Raw genomic sequence first — 9,174 nt, forward strand, 5'->3', positions numbered from 1 at the left:
ACCACGACAGTTACATAATGATTTTATGAGTCACCTGAAATTCTAAGATGGAAAGCTTTGGTGGTGGGATTTGGAAATCCTATGTAATTCAGCCTACAATACCTGTAACTCCCCTGTCTGTCTGTCTGTCTGTCTCCCACTGTTTCTTATATTGGCTTACTTCTCTATCACATTATGTCCAAGAATATTGACTAAATTTAGTTTTAATCTAATTTAGATGATCTTCATGACAAGTATAGGATTGCACTTGACCAAAAGACCATGGAGCAACAACGAAAAGAAGAAGAAAACAGACGTGCCGTTTGTGCAGCTACTAAAGATTTCAACAGAAGCCAGGTAAGTTAATACTGGGTTGGCTGGTTTGATTTTTTAAAAAAAGTGGAGACAGAAGTAAAATAAGATATGCAAAAGTGCAATGAGTAATGATATTTTCAAGAGGTTTCTTAGCAGCTAACGTGCAAGGTTGTTCCAGTAACTGAAAGATGGAATTTATTTGCTTTATCCCCTCCAAGGATCTAGCTATTGTCTGTCTACTTACCCTCTGTCAAAATTCTCCCTCCAGGTTCTCAGCTTGCTGACTAGAGGGCAGCAATAACTCCCCAGTCTTTCAGGGACTTCTATTCTGTAAACTGAGCAAAAAGAGCAAAAACCATCCAGACTTTCTTCTTGTTTTATATCAGTTGTTGAATAATCTTAGTTGTGTCTGCCTGCTTTTCTTTCTGCTTGGAACCATTGCTACCAGTAGTTTTTGTCTTTATTGAAGTTAATTCCCCATAACCATTGGTTTTGGCACTTTAACTGCTTCCTTGGTATTTGTGTACATGTCGCTTGCTTACCAAGCATGTTTTGGAACCTGTTGAAACAGGACATGAACCTTTATCTGTCTTAGTACCATTATCTGTCATGCCTCAGTTCTTACTGCAAAGATTTATTTATTTATTTTCTGTGCAGCTTATACATACAGCTCAAAGGGCTACACAGAGGCTATTAATTTGGTTAAACTATATTTGGTGTGACTTAGCTTTCAATTTATTTGTTCAGATCAAAATAAGCCATGTTAAAATTACGCACATCATGTACAGTATTATTTTTGTTTAAGTATATAAGTGTGCAAGTGTGTAAGTGTTTCTTGAGCCTTTCAGAGCACATTTGGCATAAGGTAGTTGAAAAGGCTTTTGCTGCTTGAAGTCATGGCCACTGAACAGTATTTTATATATATAGCCACAGAAGTACCCTAAGTGGCTGGTACACTTAGGGTAGCAGTAGTATCCCAAATAATTGTTGTCACACAAATTGTTTCCATGTAAAATTCGTGAATTTGTGACATGGTTTGGGGATAGGGTGGTAAGTTTGTGTGTGGTGTGGGTTTTAAAGTATGGGCATATACATTCTACATGACCGGTACGCATTTTAAATACCTTAAAAAGTCTTGCTCTGTGTTTTTTCCAATATAAAGGCATGATAGTGGAGGTTAGGGCAATAGTCTCCTTTTAGTTCTTATAGAAACATGAAAACCAGACGCTTCAGGTTGCCAGCCCTTTCAGTGGTGTTGACTTTAAGAGAAAGCTCTGTTGCGGAGGAATTTTCTGTGCATCTTTTTCCCAAGAGAGAAAACTAAGGCATTCAACCTGAGGATGAGTTTCACAGGAGAAGTTTCTGTATCTGACCTCAAATGTATTGAACAGGAGTCTCCAGCAGTTTCAGCATTCTGAGCAGCCAGTTTGAAGACCGTAACCTCTTGAGGGTGCAGTCTAACACTACATTTTGCTCTACACACATTTGCTTTACCAGTTGGTGGCTGCCAAAAGAGGAACTCCTTTTTCCTGTTCCCTGAGTTTCATTTTTTCTTCTCTGTCTCTTCCAGTTGATCTAATCATTATGAAGCTTCAGAATGTATTAGATAATTTCTCAAATCCAAAAGAAAATTAACTCTGGTCTAGAATGTGTGACTTCTAGATCTGAGTGAGAGGAGTGAATGCACAGTCTGAGGTGGCAGTAAAGGAGGGGAGAAAGTAACTTCGTAAGGCAACTTTCAGTTACTGTAATTTGGATAAAGTATAGTATGGGAGTGCATCTTCAGAGAGGAAGAAATTTCCTAGAATTTGGTTTTGGATCAGTCATTGTCTCCATGGCAATCCTCTGTAGGCCTTACGGTTACCAGTATCTTTAGGGGTTGTAAAGAATGAAATATTTAAAAAGAAAAAACCCACAACACGAGAAACCCAAACAAACAAACAAAAAAAACCCACCACAACAACATAAAACCCAGCAAGCTATGTACTCCAGGATAAAAATGTTTTAGTAAATCTGCTAGTCAATTAGTAAGGAATCCCAGCAGATGGGCAAAGTTACTTCAGTTCTTCACAGCCTACTTCAGTACATGATTTGATGTTGCTGCCCCCTGTGACAGTGGTTCGGCTTCCTCCACTTACCATACATAGTACCATTGCCAGTGACTATATTGCTAAGAAGTTTATCTTAGTGGTTCTTTTTGTTCTTCTTGAATTAATTAGCAGGACAATTAATTGATGATATGTTTGGTACCATATTTCCCAGTAGTGAAGGATCTTGTACTGTGAACATTTTAAATGTGTGTGGTGTCTAGAAAATGAATGCTATCCTTCCTCTCAGGTTTTGTGTCATCTAAGTATGTGTTAACCAGGAACACCAATATTGCTTTTGTCCTTGGTATAGGAGAAGACTTCTACTCGCTTAAACTGTCAGTTATTCCTGCTAAATCGTTCATATATAAGTAGTAATTATTTTAATTTTGGAAGCCAGGTAACGGAAATGAAGACTACCTGAAGTCCTGACTAGAATACGTATTTTTCACTGCTTTTGATGTGATTCCATAGCAGAATCTTAGTGTTGCAGAAAGGGTTTCTTCAGAAAAGAACACTTGGAAATGTCCAGTTTAGCAGTACAGTGATAGATATACCGATTGTGTTCTTGAAATCAGAAAGAGTTGTCATTTTCAGGCATGAGGGAACATAGTGCATATACTGTTTTTTAACAGACCTTGCTAAGTGAAGTTCCTAGGTTGAATGTGCTGGATGTGCTTAAGTATCTCATGTAGTATGTCTATGGCATGTATAGTATGTAATGTCTATGTATAGTAAATACAAAGGAATAGTATTTACTACACAGATTAATAATACTCCTTTGCAAGTTCCTAAGATCCCAGAGAGGTCACTCTGGTCGTCTGTGAGCTTTGTGCCTCTCCTCTTTCATTCAACACATTCAAAACTCTCTTTAATATTCAAAACCTGCCTGGACGCCTTCCTGTGTGACCTGCTCTAGGTGGCCCTGCCTTGGCAGGGAGGTTGGACTGGATGGTCTCCAGAGGTCCTTTCCAACCCTAATGATTCTGTGAAAAGGCCTTCAGAAGCTGTGTGTTCCTTTTAATCCTGTATTGGCAGCAATTAGCTCCTCACACAATTGAGACTTGGTGTATTTCTAAGCATGTGAAGTCATAATGCTTCTATGTGCATTTCTTCTTTTGCTTTATGACTTGAATCAACAGCAAAAGGAAGCATTTAGTAGTAGAGAAGATCTATAATGTTGGATCACAGATTAAAATAAATGAAGGCGCATGTATTTGTGCATCTGTTTTGGTTTTGTTTTGATTCTTCCCATGCTACACCAATGGATTATATGTTATTAGGGATTTCACTTGATATGTTAAATCTGATGCATTTTCTGAGTTTAAAATCTTTCATTTGCAGTGTTATGGCTATGTGTAGAGCTGGGAGTTTCCTCCAATAAGATTCCCAGGCAGTTCTGAAATTTTAGGCACTCTCTGTCACTGAGAAGGTTAGGGTTACAATGTCTAAATGGTTTTTGTTTTTTTTTTTTTGATCTCTTGCTAGATCACAAGTGCAGTGACATTAATAAAGTGATCTAAATAAAAATTACACATTTTAAGTTTCAGGGCCAGTAATTCTGTAAGGTGTGTCTAAAATTACTTTAAGTGTGTTTTACTCTGGAGTATTTTCAGAACTGAAAATAATTGCTTCATTCGTAGTATTAATAAGCTACAAGCACATACCCAGATGTTCTGGTTCAGTGTCCCCAAAATACTGAATGATTGAAAATCTTTGGGGGTTTTGTTTTCTTTTTTTCTTGGCAGCTCTAATGTTGTAGTTCCTTTCAAGTTATTATTGACTCTTCTGGAGGAAAAAACCCAACTTCAGGGAAACATATTTTGCATTAAAAGTAGAGCTTTAAAGTTCTGGTAAAAATGTACTCACTGACTTCAGTGAGATGAAAACATGGCCTTTGGTTTCCAAGGTATTATTCCATGTTATGATGGCAGAGCCAGTAATTACTAGATCTGAAGCTGATGCTTTGCCACTTGAAATTTTATTTGCTTGAGTCTTTCCATTTGTCTAAAAGTAGACATTTATTTTTCTGCTCTAGAGTAGAGTGTATGTTCCTATTAGATGGCTGGTAAGTATTTTTAAATATGAGGTTTTCTGCATCATCTAAGTTGCAGCTGTGGCTTAGGTAATTTATACTTTAAAAAAAAAAAGAATGTATCTTTTATTAGTTTCTTCGTGCATCAAATACTTATTTTAATGCAAACCACAAGGCTGTTTTCAGCCATGGGATTTATTAATGTAGAACACAGTGCTTATTGTTACTTGTTATTTCTTCTTCTGTACAGTCCCTGACAGGTTGTTGTGCATGTTTGCATGGAACAAATAGAAGTTACACTTTGAATCTTCAGGCTTGATGCCTGGAAAAACTCCTGTCTTCCAAACTCAAAGTCCATAAATACAAATGTAAAGGTAAACCCAGGTCAGCAGTCTCCTCTGGTGGCATAGGTTATTGAGCTTGCTAAGAATTCTTCTCCATAATGTTTGTTTATATCTTGTAGTTACTCTGCCTACTAATTTTCAACTTCACCTTATATGCCACAGAACACTATTTTACCTGCTGTAACTTTCTTGATGCTTAAGCCTTAATTTTTCATTTGTCCTCACCCACTTCCTAAACGTGTATGCCAAACAGTGAACTACTAATTGGCAAGAAAAGTGGAAAGCTGTTCTACTTAACTCATAAAGTGAATATTCTCAAGCCAGTGATTTTTGAACAGAGCAGGAGATAATCTTGGACAATCTAGAGAGATAGGTATTCACTCATCTGTTGTAGTCAAGGTAAATGCATAAAGCTACATATGCATGACACAAGTCTGGCAACCTGTGCCTTTGGTGCCCTAGCAAAGAAGAGATTACTTGTCTGCTGTCCAGATGGAAGCCAGCACCATGCATTTTTCCAGATGGTTTAGTTCATGCATTACAAAAGAATGAGACAGATTTAGAAATGGATGATGCGTATAGCATTGTCACTCTACTTCAAATTAATTTACTTAATCTAATTCTTCTTTAGAAGGTAATTTAAAGTAAAATTATCATATTTGGTTTCTGGAGTTTTGCAAGGGGAAAACTTCCTCTGAATAGGAGGCTCTGACCTTATAGTGAACATTCGGAACAGTGATTTCTATAGGAAGTACATACTGTGATTTCTAATACTACAGATCATAATATGATTCAAGTTTGCATTTTGTATCAGCAAAGAGAACATATTCAAGGCTGCATCTTCAGGTTTAACATAGCTATCACTTTTCTGTTTGTTTGGCTGTTTTGAGTGCTTAACCATGTTCTTCATGTAGATTTAATATCTAATATATGTCAAGGCTATTGATTCAAGATTGTAAACTTTTATCATAAATTTCTTCCATATTGTGTCTGGCCTCCAGATATCCAAACTGGTATTTGCTTGTCGAGAAATGTGAAATTATTTTTTATTTAATCCTGTCTTTTCTTAAAAACCAAACTTACTTCTCCCCAAATTATTTGCTGTATGTGATATGACAATACTGAAGAAACGTATGCCGTTAGATTTTTTGATCTTAGCCAGTAGTACCATGATCGTAGTGATGCTGTTGACAACTTTATGCAAGTTCGAAGGAAATCTGATATGATCTGCTGACTTTGTTGATCCCTTTATTTCCCTTTTGGAAAAACTCTTAGTTCTCTCCTTTCGCTCACTTTAGGCTGCTGAACTAGCTGAGAAAAAGAAGTTGGAAAAGTATCAAAAAATGAAAGATGACATGAATGAGATTTCCAGCCTCCTTCAAGGAGACCTACTTTCTGAAAACCCTGACCAAGCAATCAGTTCCTTTGGTACACATCGTGTGATCACAGATCGATGGAAGGGAATGAATCGGGATCAGCTGAGGGCAATCCGTGACACGCAACAGCAACAAGTTCTGGAGAAACTGGTATTTAAGCTTACTTGCACATTCTGTATTCCTGGTTGTAATAATAGACAATGTTTGTAAAAGAAAATATTATTGCTTGCCTGTGTGTCCCACTGTAAGACTGTATCTTCCTTTGAGCTGAATTTTACCCAAATGAAACTGAACACGGTGTCTCTGAAGCAGCTGGGAAATGTCACAGAGAAGCCACAGAGAAGTGGGCTGGAGCCCTAGAGTTGGGCTGGGAGGAAGGTTGCTGTGCAGCCGAGGGTGAAGGGACCTGGGAGATCTTGGCCATGCTCCATGGTTGCTCAGCTGAGGAGGAAGGTCTTGCACAGCCCAAGACCAGGCTTCATGGTGCAGCTCAGGACTTGAGACTGTATGAGCTGCCTACAAGGGATGAGCAGGAGTGGGCTGCTCCATAGGTGAAGAGCCAGGAGCAGCAGGTGAAAGCAGGGCAGGCCAGAGCAATGTTCTCATGCTCAAGGGTGCTCAAGCAAGACAAATATAGCAGGTCCAGTGATCCTGCTCATGCATGTTTCATAGTCTTAAAAGTTCATTAATATGACAGAATTTCTTTTCTACCTTCCCACACAACTATGGGCCATGCTCTGGGATAGAGTTACAATAGAAAAACTAAATATTGCTAAAAAATTGCTGCTCTAAAGGTAAATGGAAGCAGGCAGTCAAAATGAAGAAAGCTATTGTTCCTCTGCTGTCAGGAGCATACAGGCCTAGGTATTGTGAAGTAGGAAGCTACTACTAGATAGTGAGTACAGAGGCTGGATTCATGACAGCTAATGAGTAGCTGTTGATTTTTAATTTTTAATCCCTAAAGTGCTGTATGCTGCACTATGTCTTATCTAGTGCTGTAATTAAAGCCGAAGATAGAGGAGTTTTCCTGGCTTTCCTATGACCCATTCAGGTAGTTAAGCTGGCAGAAATTGAGGCCCTCCAAGAAAAGGGAGTTTTTCGTCAGCCTGGTTTCTTGAATCAGTTCAGTATGTTGTCAGACAAGAAGTGAGGAAGTGATAGTATAACGGGGACAGAGGAAAACAGTTTGGGTCTACTCATACACCAAGTTAGCTGTATTACAGGCCATACTGATGACTACTAACTTCTGAGCTCAAGAAGTTACAACTCTTGCTAATAAGAACTTTAAAGAAATCACACACCAACCTGTCTTGCTGCTCTGGGTTTTGAGAGAGAGAGTATGTTAGAGAGGAATACTGATTAACTTCTGCCAGGCAGCAGACCCTAATTTTCTTGTGCAGAGGTAGGAGTCTGTCTCGCTCCCTAGAAAAGGATGTCTTTCTCATCTGCAGTATCCTACTTCTCTGCCTAATGCATGAGCTCCCACCTAGTTTGGAAGTGCCTAATTTTTCTCCTTATTTCAAATGCTACCCCTAGTGTTCAGTAAAGGCAAGCAAGTTTGTAAAGATGAATTTACCAGTCAGCCTTTATATATGTTGGTTTATCTTTGAACAAAGACAAGATTTAGCTTTTTTTTTTCTTTTCATTCTTGAAGAGACAAAACCAGGAAGAACGCCGAATTGATGCTGAATGGGACAGACAAATAATACAGACTGCAAGAGCACAGCTGGTTTTAGAGGGGCATCTACAACGACAGAATCGGGAACACCGCCGAGCTTTAGATAACATGAACGCCGACATGTCTCAAGAGCAGAAATCAAAGTAAGTACCAGAGGAGCTTTCTTCTTTTCAAATAAAATTATTTACCATTGGCTTTCAAAGAGCTTTTTTACTTATGTTGATTGTTACTTCTTACATATACTTGTTAAAAGTTTATACTTGAAAAAAAAAGAACAATTCAGATTAAGTATGTTTTTCAGTACTATTTAAATAATCTTCAAAGAGTAGCTTATGATTTTTACTGACTTACATGTATTAATTAATAGCTGGAATTCTTAAAAATGTTCCACTGACAACAGGTGGTTTATGTAGATAGCAAAATAGAGGATAAATACAATTAACTATATAGAAAATTATATTTATCAGGTGTAAAACAGTATGTGTTTCTTAAATTTGCCTTACTTTTCTGAAACAAAAAAGGATGGGCATCAGTAGAACTGCCAGTTTCTGATAGCTCAGGACACAAATGGAGCTTTTCCATTTGTGTATGACAAAATTAGGTGATGCTTTAGCTAAGAGCTGAACACATCTTGGTGGACAGGTGTTGTGTCTGCTCTAATGGGAAAGGAGGAAGATAATATGTGAAGGAAAAAAAAACCCAAGTGATTCAGTGTTCTCTGTTTTTGTTTTTCCCGTCATGCATGCATACATTGGTTTTACAAAAGAATTTCCAGTAGCTGATGCTTTCTTATTAGGAAAGCAAAATTCATGATTGTGTTAATTTAGTTTTTCACTGTGAGATTTTTGGAAAAGTTATTTTAGAATTGAAAAAAGAAGTTTCCTATATTGAGATGTGGCATACGTTTTGGAGGGAAAGATCTAGTTTATTAAATTCCATTATTAATTCTGAATTTTATGAGCATTTATGAGTGTTTATGCGTAACATCTTCAGGTTTCTCAGGTTTCCTCTATATTATAATGAGAAAACATTTACTAACTACTTTTTTTTTTTTTTTTTTAATTTATTACTAGGAACATTTATCTTAAAGAAGAAGAATATTCAAATTGTCCAACAGATGAGTATTTCGCACAGTTTAATACAACCAGCCGATAACATTCTGGATAAGTCAACCTGAAATATAGAGAAGTATGTAGATATTAAAATTTTTAATTGAGCAATCCCGTGGTTTATTTTTTTTATCTGTTCCCTATCCTGTTCAAACAGTGCACTCAAACTAAAGGAGAGTCTGCTACTCCACATCTGTTCTAAGAAGAGGAAAACACTGTCATAATTTTTAAACTTGATTGTTATTCTAAAA

At 37.3% G+C, this 9,174-nt stretch overlaps 1 protein-coding gene across 1 annotated transcript; it reads left to right on the forward strand.

Moving 5' to 3' along the window:
• Nucleotides 1–217: 217 nt before the first annotated feature.
• LOC104411950 (RIB43A-like with coiled-coils protein 2) lies at nucleotides 218–8,969 on the forward strand (the record flags this gene model as incomplete). Its single annotated transcript, XM_010022508.1, has 4 exons — nucleotides 218–336; nucleotides 6,059–6,286; nucleotides 7,791–7,957; nucleotides 8,888–8,969. Coding segments are annotated over 4 exons (596 nt in total), but the record flags the coding sequence as incomplete, so codon positions are not given.
• Nucleotides 8,970–9,174: the final 205 nt, after the last annotated feature.

The sequence above is a fragment of the Nestor notabilis genome, unplaced genomic scaffold (assembly GCF_000696875.1).
Source record: "Nestor notabilis isolate BGI_N333 unplaced genomic scaffold, ASM69687v1 scaffold31329, whole genome shotgun sequence".
NCBI lineage: Eukaryota > Metazoa > Chordata > Aves > Psittaciformes > Psittacidae > Nestor > Nestor notabilis.